The 16356-nt window shown below is 39.5% G+C and overlaps 1 protein-coding gene across 1 annotated transcript in view; it reads left to right on the forward strand.

Annotated features, from left to right (window-relative positions):
* Positions 1-784: 784 nt before the first annotated feature.
* The window catches only part of SPAG6 (sperm associated antigen 6), a 128567-nt gene continuing 112995 nt past the window's right edge, over positions 785-16356 (forward strand). Inside the window, exons 1-2 of the mRNA XM_063450782.1 lie at positions 785-1067; positions 9189-9284. Of these exons, the coding sequence (XP_063306852.1) occupies positions 1043-1067; positions 9189-9284 (121 nt within the window). The 5' untranslated portion in view covers positions 785-1042. The remainder of the gene's footprint in view (positions 1068-9188; positions 9285-16356) is intronic.

Genomic DNA, 16356 nt, shown 5'->3' on the forward strand with positions numbered 1-16356 from the left:
CTTTGATCCACTTTCAGAAGAAATAAATGACCAACTACAGTAAATATAAGGCTTGTTACTGTTAAATATACTAACCCTACCCTTCATTTTATGATTCTTTGACGCAATTTTGTTCATTATATTTTTTTCTTCAAATTTTTCTTGTCAATAACTTTAAATTCACATGCCTACTAGTAACTATAACGTTGTCTGCAATTCACCTAGGGTGCTTGTGTATGTATTTACTCTCCCTCAGCCATCCCTTACACAATCAACTCAACACAAGGACACAAGTTGGGCGATGTATGACGTCATCACCACCACACACGGTGACGTCATACCGAGGTTGTCGTTAGTTTTCCGACATTGCCGTGACTGCCAGGTTTATTCTGTCATCCCCCTCCGCCTGCTTGGGAGTTGCAGCTCACGGTACGGCATGCAGGGCTCGGCAGAAGGCCGGTTCATTTATTTAATTAATTAACCCCCTGAGGGCGCATACCGAGCAGCCTAATACATACACGGCAGACAATATGTTTTGGGTTTTGTTTTTTTTAACGGTAAAACATGGCCGACACTACAGGTTTTTGTAACGGAGAGCAGTTGCTGAGGTAACTGCGTCACAACGCACCAACTGTCATTCTTCCTCCACCCGCGCGCCTCAGACACGGGCAGAAAATCCCGCTCAGCGCGTGTGACGTCACCGCCCCGTGACCTCAGCGCCCAACGTTCACTCAAACTGGCTCTGCTGTTGCCAAGGCGACCGACACGCAGCCCCTCCCTCCCACCCTCTCCCTCCTTCTCGCTCTCTTTTAGCCCCGCAGCCAGCCAGACAGCCGTGGGCCGGAACATGTGATCTGGAATGCGGGGGTGAGCGAGAGCTGACGTCGGGGTGGCCTGTACTACACGTGTCTTTTGGCTTAGCTCCCCCTCCGCATCCCGAGATCTTGGGAAAGTCCGCTTCCGCTGGTGTTGCTATGGGGACCGTTAGACTCTTAACAGCATTGAGTGACAGGCAGGCAGTGGTCGGGTACCGGGGTCAGCAGCGTCACTAACGGCAGCAGACATGAGCCAGCGGCAGGTCCTCCAAGGTAACTCGTTATAACAGCCTGTACCCTGAAACACCCACCAAATAGCCATATTATCACCCTGGGCAGCTTTAAATAACATTAAATAAACTCTATTCATGGAATTAAACCTTTTTATTAAATGGCAGCACATATCTCAGTGTTAGGGTTAGATAATGTACAGGCAACCTATTCATCAACCTGTTATTCCTGTAAAATGTAGCAATAATTGTCTCATTTATTGTTAAATTCCTCCATTATATATATATATATATATATATATATATAAATGCCGATAATAATAATAATAATTGTCTCATTTTTTGTTAACCCCCCCCCCCTTTATATATAAATGCCAATAATAACTGTTATAGTTTATTATTCACTATAGTGAGAGATGTCAGGAGATCACATTTCCAAGTCCGCTATGTTTTATTTACAGTTTTGGCCTGAAATTTAAAAATTCACTTCTTTGAATTCCCAATAATTCTCATTTTAGTGAATAACTCTATGTTTGTTTTACTGGCTAAATCGCCAGAAAACGTGTAGAATAAAACGTAGTTACTGCGCCTTTGTTCGCCATTTTCTCTGCATGGGTTTACGGGTATCGCTCCCCTCTAACAGTGCTTCGTGAGCCGTACAGAATTTAAAAAAAAATTAAATTCAGCGAGTGACTTGCAAGGTTTCTGTGTGTCGCTTATACCTCCATGCTGATGGTATAGAGCAATAACGCTAAAGTCATAAACTTAAATATCATCTACATATCTCTTAACAACCTGGTGCATAGATTATATTTTAAACCCTTTAAAGGCCTGCATTTTATTTTTTGCGAAACAAAACATATTAACTGGGCACAAGTAAACACTGAAGGTTTTTAGAGACCAGTGTTCATGCATACAGTACATATTATCAAGCTTTGTGGAATATGTTGCTGCGATAAATGATAATAACGCTCTATTTAGCATTATCCTATCACTAAGCTACAATACAGCAAGCTCCGCAGAGCAATAATAAAAAAAAAGGTAAAACCGTAATAATGCTGTGAGAGATATTAAAAAGATGTTTTAATAAAAACAATATTACAGCTAAGCGAGAGATGGTCTGTGTATGTAACATTAAAAAAACAAAAAACCCATTACTACCTAATCTTACTATCTATAGTTTATATAGTTACTTCAAAGTAAAAATATACGTAATACTTTTAATGTGCAACATTGATGTGGTTAAATACATTGTGAAGCACAGATTGATATATGTTTGGGCAGTATGAAATGTTGAAATTTCTTTTATGTTTTAACATGTGAAGAAAGTGCACTAACTGTTTGCATGTCTTTATAAATTGAAGAGAAATCATTTTACTGGGGTCCTGGTTAGCTTATTTGTATTACATCTTGACAATAAGTTTACAATTAAGCGAAACAAGAATTATAATCTTCAGTAGAGGTGTCTACGAAATGGAGGCATGCATAGACACTTGTAATTCACTCTGGCTTTATGTAGTGCTGCTAGGCAAAGGATGTGACCATGGTTACACATACACTCAACATATACACACACTTTAAAGCTGCACAACAAATACACCAAGCGAACTAACAACACTTAATAACATTCATTTAAGTTCATTTTAGATAACACATTTAAAATGTATTATGAATGCACAAAATATAATATATTTTAATTTCAAGTGCATATATATCATCTGCAGCTTTTCCTGGTTTGTTGAAAAAGTTTTAATGATTTAATTTATTTATTTTTGATGAGGTCTGCCCCAAAGTATTCAAGGACTATATACCGAAGACCCAGTTTGCAGCAGCAAATTTAATCTAAATGAGATTAATTTAGCAAAATTTGTTTTATAAAAAATTTGTTATTTTTGTTTTGCACCAATATGTCAAAAAGTACAATTTGCAGTGACATAAAAGAAAACCTTAAGCATTGCGTAAGAGTGGTGCATAGGACAATTGGGCAAGGGTTTTAAGAAACTATACAATTTATAATAATATGTATCGGGCTGTATGAAAGGAAAGGCCATCTCCCACTAGCTTGTTGGAATCTTAAGGTGGAAGGTGCGCGAGGTAGGTACAGGACCATGTAATTTGAAAACTTGAAAATTGGGTAGTGGCTGCAAATCAGTGCTGTGTCCCAGCTTAGAGTGGGCCTGATGACCTTATTCCGTGTTGCCAGTAATCTCAGTGGTATGTGGGTTTTCTGGTTTCAGGTGGCCAGGCCTGATCTGTGAGGTGGCCCTGATTGTTGTGGTGTGGGGAGTAGCAGGATTGCTAATGGTGCCTAATAACCCCTAGGCACTGGGGGGGTTTAAAATCTTTGCGCTTTTAATTTGCATTTATAATCCTGCCGAGGCTTAGGAAGTTATTAACTAATATAGAAAATCATAACAGTGGAAAGGAAAGTAAATATGAAAAAAAAAAAAATTGTTTGGGCGGTGAGACGTTTCCAACTCCATCCACTACTCCTCTGGGGTTGGGTAAGGACCGGGTGTACTTCTGGTTCGTTTATCCGTTGTCTTTTTCTGGGCAAGGCACAAATGGGACTATTCGGGAGATGTCCTAAGAGCTGGCAGCCAAGTGGGCTCCGGTGTTAGGTCGCATTAGGCCTAGGGTCTGAAGAAAGGAATCAGAGTCCTCCGGCGATGTGATTCGGTCTACCGTCCGGTCTTTGGTGAACAGGAGGGTGCGGGGGGGCCCCATCTGTAGCTGATCCCAGCTGTTGAGAGGGACTGTGTGACCTTGTGCATCGAGCAGGCCTCCCCGCTCTGTAATTCCCTACATTGGCTTCCAGTAAAATATAGGGCTCTATTCAAGATTCTGGTGCTTGCTTACAAATCCCTACATAATACTGCTCCAACCTACCACTCCTCCCTAATACACAAGTATGTCCCGTCCAGGCCCCTGCGCTCTGCCGAAGACCTACGTCTATCCTCTTCCACCTCTGATGCTCACCTTCAAGGCTTGTCTAGGGCTGCATCTTTTCTGTGGAACTCCCTTCCCTTCTCCATTAGACTTAAACCCAGTCTCCACTCCTTCAAAAAATCATTGAAAACTCACTTCTTCAGGATACCATATCAATTAAACTGTTAGCAGGTTTTCATCACTTGTCCGCAATGACTCCTCTCCTTAAACTGTCAAAATTACCTACTAAGCCCTCAGTGTATACTTTTCTAACAACCTACTTCACACCCCTACTTTTACCCTTTGTGTCACTTTACCCCACTCCCTCTAGAATGCTCAAGCTCATTGAGTAGGGCCCTCAACCCCTCTGTTCCTGCACGTGCACTTGTCTGGTTACAATTACGTGTCTGTTAGTCCACCCATTGTACATCGCTACGAAATTTGATGGCGCTATATAAATAATAAAATAATATATCGTTGGGCCCTGATATTCTCTGAATTGTCCTTTCTGTTGCCACATTTCAAGTTATGGAAAAGGTGTGCTAAGTGTGCGTTTTTTGTTTTTTTTCGTTTAGGAATTTTAGAGTTTAGAGCCAGATAGATGGTAAGCCATTTTAGCAATACAAATGAAAGCAAAAAAGATTACCTTTACAAGTAAAATGTTACGTTATGTGACACGTGGGGTTGCTGAGTTTGTACATTTGCAATTCCGTATTATTCAACCCATAGCATTCTCTTGTATGAATGGGTAGATAAGGAGGGAATGGGGGGAGAAGAAGAGAAAAAAAAATGTTACTTCCACTGAAGGGACCCCGCCTCACACCTTACAGTAGTAGAGGATGCTGTATCCAGGAGGACACCCACATGTTGTAGCATTCTAGAGAATCCCGAATTTGTGTCCCGAGTTGTTCCATGTCTCTAATATCGGTCAGAATATTGTGCAGTTCTACATGAGAAGGCAGCGTCAACTGATTCCAACGGAAGGTCCATGGAGGATATATGTTTATCTAAGGTAGTGATCTGAAGACGGTTTTATATTCTTGTTTTATGGGTGACACATACAGAGAGTTTAGCGTTGGCCTCCTAGATGTTCTGCCACTCCTCATGAGAGAGTTCCTCCCCTATGTCTGAAAAACATCCATAAAGTTCCTATTTAATGTATTATAAGGGTAAAATAATATGCCCAGTTTTGGAGTAAATACATATGATTTTCTCCGTTTCAAGAGGCTAGAATTAAGACAGTGAATTTTCAGTTGTTTGTGATATATGTACCTATTTTAAATCGATTATATGTGTAAAGTTTTAAACATAGCAAACTAGAATAAGGGTACAGCCTTGATTGAGAGGCTTAACCCCTTCAGAACCAAACGTCTGGAATAAAAGGGAATCATGACATGTCACACATGTCATGTGTCCTTAAGGGGTTAAAGGGACACTATAGTCACCAGAACAACTACAGCTTAATGTTGTTGTTCTGGTGAGTATAATCATTCCCTGCAGGCATTTTCATGAAAATGCAGTATTTACATTGCCCCCTGGAGACACCTCCAGTGGCCACTCCTCAGATGGCTACTCGAGGTGCTTCCTGGGGCAGTGCTGAACATTGTGCAGCACTGCCGTTCAGCATTTCCACGCTCTGCATGGAGATGCTGAATTTTCCTCATAGAGATGCATTGATTAAATGCATTTCTGAGTTGGTGCTTATTGACCAAGCCTGCGTTTGGCATCGCCCCCGTCCTTGCTGAGTTCCAATGGGAAAGCATTGGATTGGCTAATGATAAATTCTGATGATGTCTGCAAAGAAACGGATCAGGAGAGGGACCCGCGCAGTGCTGGAAATAAGGTAAGTTCTATTACTTTTTAAGGGTGTTAACAGGGGACAATCCACCTAAATTGTGGTTTTAACACTACAGGGTGAGGGATAAATGTGTGTGTGTTCCTGACTCTATAGTGTTCCTTTAAGTCTTACAAGAAACATACAATTACATAAAAATAAATATTGTTACTCAAACACAAGTTAATGGGAGCTGCCAAGTGGTTTCTATGAACCTAATGGAACACTCCAAGAACAATTTTCCAAACAGCGTGCTGTAATGGTTAAGGTACTAGAGTGCCCTGTTTTTTGTTTTTTTGTTTGTTTGTTTTTTAACATTCTCCAAATTTTTATTAACCACAACAGAAACAGAGTACAAAAAAGTTGTTTTTTATTTTTTTAAAAGCAGCGCAACTTGAAGCATCTAGAGAAATTAACATTGCTCATGCAAAACCAGTATTACAAGGGGGAATGGTTAAAAGGTCCAAATCTCAGTATGATGATAGTTAGTAGAAACCTTGTCTAGTCTGTACATTTTTTTATTTTTTATTTTTTATTTATAATTCTTTATTTTTGTAGTGCATTGCAGAGATAACAGCTTATTAGAGACATGTCAAAACATCACATTGGAAGATATCAGTTTGCAAACCTTATGCATGTCTGAGTTACAGCACTTTTTTTTTTTTTTTAGAGTTATAGTAGTAGGTAACAGTAAGTATGGTATATAGGGATATTAAAGCAAAACAATTATAAGGATTCATTCCATGCTAGCTTAGATAATGGCATAGGTTAAGATGGGGTGTAATGCCTGAGTAACTTATAAAACAAACGTAAATTCAAATATACTGTGGCTGCAGAGTTGTGGCCTGAATGAAGTATAAGTCCATAATCAGTGGCAGCATGCCGAGTATCATGGAGACAGGCCTGTGTTTAGAGTCCCGATCAGCCCATGCCTGTTCTGGTCGGCACATAACCCCCTGGTAAGTCCTGATGCCATAGGGCCCGCGACCCTCCCCGAGCCGTGCCCGTGAGCCGATTAGAGTACCTCCAAGTTAGAAGGTCCTGTTGCTTTGGCGCCATGTCTGCTCTGGGAGTCTCTCTCCGGGATTGTGCACAGCTGCGTCCAGATCTCTTGATGGTTGTCCGGGGGACCTGTTGTAATCCTTGCCGGATCTTGCGTGAGTTGGGGACAGGGGCTTGCCTTGTTCTGGCCGTATTCCCTCTTTGGAATCGCAGCAGCCTCCTTGGAGGTGCATAGACCTTTGGCCTTGCGTGGGTTCTCCTCGTTGGGACCCTGGAGGGGGTCTCCGGTATCTGGGGTGTAGCGAGGGAGGGAGTCAGCCCGTTGATTGTCGGAGGACGTTGCCTCCTCTGTAGTTTGGCCCAAAAGTCGGCAAGCAATTGGTCTAGTTTGTCCAGGGTGGAGGACGCCTGGTGTCTGATGTTGGGTGAGGAGCTGCCGTCCGCCATTTCACGTGCAGCCTATTTTTCAGGTGTTGTAGCTTGTTGTCGCGAGTATTTCCTGGGATAACCCCCACCGGGGGGGGGAGAGTAACCGCTGGCAGGCGCCGCGATTCAGGAAAGTTTGTGGCTGGGGGATCGGCCGCCTCCCCCACGCCACTTCAGGTAGGCCGCTTGTAGGCCGCAGTTCCGCCGTGGGTGAGGACCACCTAGTTCTGGCTTCGGATGTGGCTAGATTGGAGCCCACAGGAGCACCCGGTCTCAACCAGTCGTGGTGGGTCACAATAGTGCGAGGTAAGTAGCTTAAGTCATTGATTTTACACCGATGCCCTCGGAGCCCAGTTGAGGTGCATCCGATTGGCTCAATGGTCAGGCCCCGCCCCCCTAGTCTGTACATTTTAATAAACTGTTATAGATAAAATAAATTAAATAATTTACAATAAATGTTTTACAATTATATTATGGTATAATTTAGCATGTACACTTGTATCACATCATACACATGTTTTTACACAACTTCAGTGTCATGACAATGAACACAAAAAGCACAGAACATTAATTACAGTATAGAACAAGGTAGCAGAGATTGCAAATAAAACCATTCTCCGGTCATGGCTACAACAGTATCCCTTTAATTCCTATATAATGAAGATTATATATATATATATATATATATATATATATGGCAAAATGGATACTGGGCACTTTAATTCAGAAATGTATAATGCATGTTACTCCACATACATTTGTATGATAATATACGTTATAGTAAGAGTGCCCTGGTTTTTAACATGGTTTGGCAACTTACCTAACTTGCTTCCCGTCTTTTCCTGCATGCGAAGCAGAGTGTCACTGCAGAGTAAACCGTGGCTGGTGCAGGGCAATGTTCGTTGACTGACAGTGTTCAGCTGATGGTCTTGGACAATTATCACGGTTCTGCTCAGTTCTGTAGAGCTTACCTGATTCTCCTGCAGGAAGTAGGGGCTGCTTGTGTGCCCATATGGAATTTCTCCTTTTGATACCTGATTGCGCATACACAATAGTGGAGGGAAGCAAAGATAAGGAACTATATCTTTATATTGCTCAGATGTGCCCAATGTTTATTAATAAAAATAAAAATAAAGGGTTTTGTTTGGCCCTGGTGATCATATTACACCTTACAGTAGCAGATATTCTGTAAAATGATATTTATTATGTAACGTGCTGTGGAATAAGTTGGAACTAAATAATAAACTAACTAAATAATTATAATTCAGTTATAATAATAATAATAGGTGTAATAATTGTATTTTTTTGTTCTTGTCCAAAATTTCAAATTATAGTAAGAACCTATAAAAGATCCTGAATTATGACTTAAAATGTCAGGTGGGGCTGTCCAGTTCTGTTTATGAGAGCCCCACACACTGCCAGATTCTGTGGATGTCTTTAATTAAAGCGTTAGTCCAACTATAAAAACACTGTTTTGGTTTTTCTTATATTGGTAACCCTTCACCCCGAAATGGCTAAAAACACCTCTATCCCAGTGCCAAAGCCAAGTTCTCCCTCAGCCAAATCCTTCTCTACAGATCTCACTCCCCTCTGTTGGAAGAGAAGAACATGCCAGAGGATGATCTTAGAAAAGGATACGGGCAGCATGTGCTGACAACAGACTCATTCATGTATATAAATTACATTAGCAAACCTTGAACTCAGTTGTTCAGGGCTGACTAATGGCACCCTAATGATGTCACCAGAGGTGGTGTTACACTTCCTGAAGCACTAGAGTTGTTATGGTGCTATGAGTATCCCTTTAAGAATAATTATTGGTGATAAGTATTTTGCTTTGATGTGCTTGTTGCCCTGAAAACCAAGTATAATAAAATGAATGGCCCATGAAGAATTGCTATTTGATACATTTTCAGAGCATTGACTGTAATTCCTTTATAAAGCTATTTTTTTTAACTATTTTTTTTTTCCTTTTAGTTTTCGAGCAGTATCAGAAAGCCAGGACTCAGTTTGTTCAAACTGTTGCAGAACTTGCTACAAGACCACAGAACATTGAAACGTTGCAGAATGCAGGTACTTTATTATATAGGTACCAAGGGGATCAGGGACAGACATCATTTAATTCTCCTTTGTATTACTTGCGTAATGCTTTGCAAGGTTTTCTTCTCCCTTTTCAGAGCATTTTCTTTCCTTGCAAGGACTCATAGGCATTTTGTTTTGTGAAAAGATGAGTTTTAGACCCATCATGATTTAGTATTTTGTGCTTCATGGGCGGTAGGCATGATGTTTCTCACCTTTGCTTGGATCCCTTTATCTTGTTCTGCAATTGACTATATTTTAACCTTTGCCATTGGGAAGTATGTTTTTTCAACTCCTGATGATGCAATGCTGCCTTGTGGTGCTGTTCACATATTAAACAGCTGGGCATCCGTATTATAAAACTTGCTGCATTCGCTTTCCTGGCATGGAAAGTGACTTCTGTCAGTCTCTGTGAGGACTACTTAAGCCCTTTATGTCCTTCCTAAATCAATATGGCTGCTGCATGTTATGCTGTTCGAAAGCATGCCTTGCTTAAGAAAAATAAATAAATAAATGATTCTTTACTTTATAACCACTTCCTCTAACGCTGGAGCCATATAAATGCTGGTAATTTAAATGTGTGCTTTTTCAGAATCTGACAAAATTAAACCATGTCCTAAACAGGATCCCTACAGTAATGAAATACTTTTATTGTTAGCTCCGCTGCACTCAAATATTAGTATTTTCAAGAAACCCAGCAATTTTATCTAGCTTCAAATGTGAGCTTTTACTATGCCAGTGCAGGTCTTATTAGCAAAGTTTTGAACTTCTTTTTTCTTTATCAAGCCGGACTCATGAATTATTTGTGAAATCACAATATAGCAGTATTTAATAGCAAACATTTTACATTATATTTATTTAATTATGAAATATATATGGCAGAAGGCTGCAACACTTTATTTCCTAAGGAATTGAATTTCCAGTTCTCCAATTCATAAATTTGGCCTAAAATTTGAAATTCCGTAGTCAGTTTCCAACTATTATCCAATTACATGAATAAACCGGAGTGTGTTTCTGTCTCCTCAGCTCCTCTTGCAGCAAATCCATAGCAAAAATGGGTTTAATTAACAACTGTAAGTGCAAATGGAAACTACCATTTGAGAGTGTAACTCCTAACAATTTTTAAGTACGTATGTTCTGAAAGTATGTCCTGGACTCTAGACCCAATCATAATAAGTATTTCAGGCACAATCATTGAAAACAGGTGCATAAAATCAGGCATGTAGTCATGAAATCTCCATAGACAAGCAATGGCTGGACAGTGGTTCGTAATGAAGATCTTAGTGACTACATGTAACACTGCCACATGCACGTTTTGTGGAATGTTTCCCCTGTTAAGTGTACGTGCTATTATTGTGAAATAGAAGCATCTAGGAGTAACATACTTGAAAATGAGAGAAATCGCAATGTATCCTTCCTGATAAAATATTTTATAAATCTAAAAAACTTTATTAAAAAACAGCCCAGTCTTGAAGTGGTAGACTACACATACTCAAATAGCAGAGGATGATAAGTACTGAAGTGTGTATTATCTGGTGCGCCGCTCATTCACAGTCAGAGTTCTCTACTGCCTCTAGAAAAAACATTGGCATAAGAACTGTATATTGTGTATTTCATGAAATGGATTTCACAGGCCAAGCAGCTGTATAGAAGAGTCAACATGTGTGATGCCTAGCGTGGTTTAGAGCTTGCCACCACTGGACTTTGGAAAAGTGGAAACAAGCTCTCTGGAGTGATTAATCACATTTCACTGTTTGACTGTGTGATGGAAGAATCTGAGTGTGATGGATCCAGGAGAACGCTACCTATCAGAATGCATAGGGGTAATAGTCCGGGACTTGTTTTTTGGCTTTGGACTAGGCCCAATGTAATGCTACAGGGCACAAAAACATATTCGACAATGTGGTGCTTCTAACTTGTCAGCAACAATTTGAGGATGACCCTTTCATATTCCAGTGTGACTGTGCTCATGTGCAGGTTATAGTGTCTGGAGTCCTCTGATACAATCCTTTCATTCAACATTTTAAAGCTAAACAAGAATCCCTGGGGCTAATGAGGAAGTGTTAGCCTGGGCAGCTGTGATTGGCTGTGAATGTCAGCTGCCTGCTTTTAGCCTATTAGAGCTCTAACAGACGATCTGAAAGGATATGACAAGAAGGAAGTGTGTAATCTCTGCCTTAGCCACACCTCCAGAAGGAGTCAGACTGTGCGTGGCCAGGGACCCTTATTTAGTATTAAACTCCTCTAATATGGCTTAACACTGAATGGAGGGACAGTGCCAGGGAATCCCAGGCACTATAACCAATTTAAATAGATGAAATGCTCATAGTGAAAACAGTGTCCCTTTAATGCTCTTGAATTTGGAATGGGATGTCCAACAAGCTCACATTGGTGTGATGGTCAGGTGTCCACATACTTTTGACCATGTAGTGCACACTTCTAAAGAGTGTATTGGGTGCAAATAACACTATGTTGGTCTACTAGGGTTATTCAGAACTGACAAACATACTTTTTCAAAATCTTCCCACTTTTTATTCATTTTATTCTTACTAAATGATGAGCAATAAAACATTTTGTTTGAGAAACAATACATGTGTTTAAATGTTGTGGAAACTAACACTGCAAACACCTTGTAAAAATTCTAGAATTACTTGTGTCTTTAAATCTATCTGACTGTTTTCAAAGTGATCATGCCTCATTCCCTCACCTTAGTAAATGCTATGGAAGCTCTCACTGGTGTGAGAATTGAAGTAAAGATATGTATAAACCACGCTTCCCAAAGCAGAGCTTTTGGGTGAGGGTGACTCCTTCTTTCCAGGGTGCTCTGGGGCACGCTCACGGGTGTTTTGGCATAGACTTGCAAGGGTATGCATCATCAAGCATTCTTTTTATAGAGCCATATAATATGGTGGTTAATTCATTTTCTGTCTATTCTCTGGCTGTTCCTGGACACTTCGCAGACAATGTAAATGAAAAAACACAATTGTGTTATTTATTTTGCAAAGCACAACCCCTGGCTTGTACAAAATGTAAAAATTGACAGTTAATTTTTAATGCATAGTATTGGTGAACTGTGTTGTGAAAGGGTTAAACATAATTAATACATAAAACAAACACAGCTTTTCTTTATTTTTAATAGAAAAAAGACATTTCTTACATTTCCCCTTTAAATGACTGTGTTTAAGTTTTGTAGATCAGTGCCCGCAGCATGTTTTAAATTGAGTGCTTTTCCCTGCTTGTTTGTTTTTCCTCCATTTTCCTTTGATATATAAATCAAACACATTTGGGGCAGCGCTAAGAGCATTCTTTCCAAGTACAGAGAACAGATCTGAATATTGTCTTTCACAGTTTTCTTTCATTGACTTAGTACTACAAGAAAAGACTGAGAAACAGGTCAGTGGTTTACTGGACAATTTATCATTACGTCTCCATTTCTACAAGATGTAAATGCAGACATGTAGATTAAATCGGCATTGGTGATCAATGCTATTGATTGTGGATTTGTTCCTTAAAGTAATTTGGCTATTTTATCTCTGTGTTACAAACCAGCTAATGTCACAGAGAAAGGAGGCTTATCTGGTCTATTTCCAGGACGTTCAGTGGCCTAAAGTGTTACCCAAGATGTTTCTTTCATTCGCTATTAGTAAGAGGAATGAGAGTTGCGGATAAAACCGCAAGTTGGAGAGAAACCTTGTTTTTCTTCAATGGTACCCATTGAATTCATAACAATATAGTTTTGTTTGTAATATATAAGCTTGAAGCGTGCTCCCAGTTTGTAATCACAGAGCAAATAATATGTTGCGTTGTTGTTTTACCGATTGATGAACCGTGGCATGTCTGTAAAAGAACTTCAGCGGTTAGATCTCAACTCGTTGGTTTTTTTTAATGTTGTACTGTCTTGTTCTCCAATTGTACATTGCTGCGGATTATCTTGGCGCTTTACACATGCCAGTAACAATAATATCAGTTTTTTTTTTTTATATGGTATATTTTAACTCAAGTTAAAGATGTCACAAAGCTATAGGTCAAAGGGTTTCTGCGTCCCTCCTCCCACCAGAGGCTAACCTTCATACCTAGCAGCTCCACACATGTCACAATGGAAATGCTAAAAAAAGAAACACTAGAAAAAAAAGTTTTCAAAATGTAATCATAAATCCGAATGTAGACATATATCAAAATATTATAGTCAAATATGGGTAATTTTTTTTTTTTTTATTGAAATATTTGCATACTTGCCAATTCAGCCATATTGGAAATATCATCAGAGTCTATTGTATTTTCAGTTCAGCTGTTTTAAATGAAAATTGTAAACAATGCATCTCTATGGGGAAACATTCAGCGCCTATTACAGAGCGTGGGGACGCTGAATGTAGGTGCTGCACATTGTGCAACACTGACCAAAGACTCTCCAGTGGCCATTTGAGTGACTGTTACTAGGCAGCAATGTAAACACTGCACTTTCTCTGAAAAGTCCGTGTTTACATTGAAAGGTCTGCAGGTACAGGCTATAGACACCAGAACAACTGCCTTAAGCTGTAGTGGTTCTGGTGTCTATATTGTGTCTTAAGAATTGCATTTTTCTCTTGTTGAAAATTAAACTTAAGATTAGTTTTAAAAACTGGCTCCTAACTTTTTGAGCTGGCTCCTAGATTATAAACACAATTGTCAAGGAATAGGAAAAATAAGTTCATGCAGGTGACCTAATAAAATTTAGCAGTTCACATGAAGCCAATTCCTTGCAGAGTAAGGCCTCAATTTATTATTGTTGGATAAGCTTTTCAAATAATAGAATATTAGTTAATTTTAATAATGTAAATTATTGGGATAGCTCATCCAAAAATATGAAATTGAGGCCTAGTGTGTTTGTTTCATGTCTAGCAGATCACAAGTGAAGAGCTTACAGTTACATGACAATCAACTGGACATATCAGGACACAGATTCACTCAGTGGCATTGCTCCAAATGCATTCCCAGGTCCAACTCTGTCTGTAAGAAAAATTACATTACGTTGAGACGCTCGTTGTCAGGGTGATGTCTGCTCTACTGCTAAAGAAAGGACTGACTAAGTACTGATTAATTCAGACTACTTAGTAGAGACTGTGATAGGAAGTACTCCAGAGAATTTCCTGTCCAAGTCTGCTTTGTACTCTGCCAACAACCAGGCACTCCTTTCCTAAGCAACAGAACTGACATCCGTGAGACAGCAGATGTGTTGGATCAGACACTTCGAGAGAGGGACAGACAGGTAGAATAGATGCCTTCTCTTTCTCCTTCAAGTGGCAGTGCATGAAAAAAATTAGTCTCCAAGAAATAGTTTATGAGGATTACTCTGTCCCTGTGAATCATGTAATTTGAAAACACAACCTGTCAGTTAAATTAACACATTATGTAATGTATAGATTTTAGGGATCAACTGATTTTTTTTAATTTTTTTTTTTGTTTGAGCCGATACCGATAATCTGTGAACTTTCAGGCTGATAGCCGATAACGTACCGATATTCTGTACATTTACCATTTTGAAAAATAAACTATTCTACACAAATGTACTGTTAACTGAACATGTTTATTATTTATTTATTGTTTTAGCAAACCTTTTTTTTTGTTTTGTTTATTAAGGTAAATGCACAAAATATACATGCCAGTCAAATTTTTTTTTTAAATGTTTTTAAGAATATATGTGTGTGTAGTGCATGCAGTGAGAGTATTTGATTAGTAAATGCAGTGTGTGTGTTTGTGGTGGAGGCAGTGTGTGTTTGTGTAGTGTGTATATAATGAATGCAGAGTATGTGTTTGTGCAGTGTGTGTATAGTGAATGTAGTGTGTTTGTGTAATGTGTATATAGTGAATGCTGTGTGTTTGTGTAGTTTGTATATAATGAATGCAGAGTGTGTGTGTGTTTGTGTAGGTATGTAATGTTTGTAAAATGGGGGGGCTTTTTAAAAAAATCTTTTTTTGTTGTTGGGAGGGGGATATGGCTGCCCTGGTCTGCATTATCCTCAATATCTATATCTTTATTGGCCGATACCGATATTGCTGAAAATACAGAATATCAGCCAGACCGATAATCGGTCGATCCCTATTAGATTTTATTAAACCCAAATACACTCTGCAGAAAGATGTTTTGGGAAGGTTAGAACGTTGTCTGCTGCACCTGGAAGTGACAAGGGGAAAAAAAGAAAAAACAACAAAGTAGCTCTTTCTTTGCTAGGAACCTTTTGGTGAAAAAAGTTGTACCGTATATACTAGAATATAAGACGAGTTTTTCGGCACATTTTTTGTGCTGAAAAACCGCCACTCGTCTTATACTCGAGTCACTGTCTGTATTATGGCAACTGACATTGCCATAATACAGACCAGCACCGCCGGGCTCATTACAAGCCCGGCGGTCCTGTTGGGGGCTGGCAGCGAGCTGTTACTTACCTTTCCTGCAGCTCCTGTCAGCTCCCTTCACCTCTGTACCGTTCAGCTCCACTGTAAGTCTTGCGAGAGCCTCAGTGTCAGAGCGTAGATGTAATACTGTCCTATTTTGCTGAATTCAGTACCATACTATACAAAAATAGGTTATTTTCATGACATTTAAACATGTATTAAAAATATATCTAGCTTTCTATTTTAGATTATGCCCTCCCCCCCAAAAAATGTTTTACTCACCTGTAAACCACCAGGCAGCCACCACTCATCGCCTGAGATCGTCTTGATGAATAATCTGGATTTAAACTAGGTTATTCCCAGTGACAGCCAGTCAAGTGCTAGACTCTATCCCTGGAATTTGACTATGCCTCTTGATTTGCTGAACTTTCACCATTTAACCCCATGTACTGAACCTCTGTTATAATAAGCAGTCAGGCCCTCTCCGCCACCTTGAACATATAGATACACATATTGGGAAGCAACTGTTACCCAAAGACAGCCATAGGAGACTTTATAATATGCAGGAATGTGTTTGGGTGTTCAAGATTTGACCAATGAGCAGATATGTCACAAATCCTGTAAGGGCAGACTAAGTGTGTATATATATATATATATATATATATATATATATGTATATATATGTATATGTATGTAT

This window comes from Pelobates fuscus, chromosome 4 (genome assembly GCF_036172605.1).
Source record: "Pelobates fuscus isolate aPelFus1 chromosome 4, aPelFus1.pri, whole genome shotgun sequence".
Lineage (NCBI taxonomy): Eukaryota > Metazoa > Chordata > Amphibia > Anura > Pelobatidae > Pelobates > Pelobates fuscus.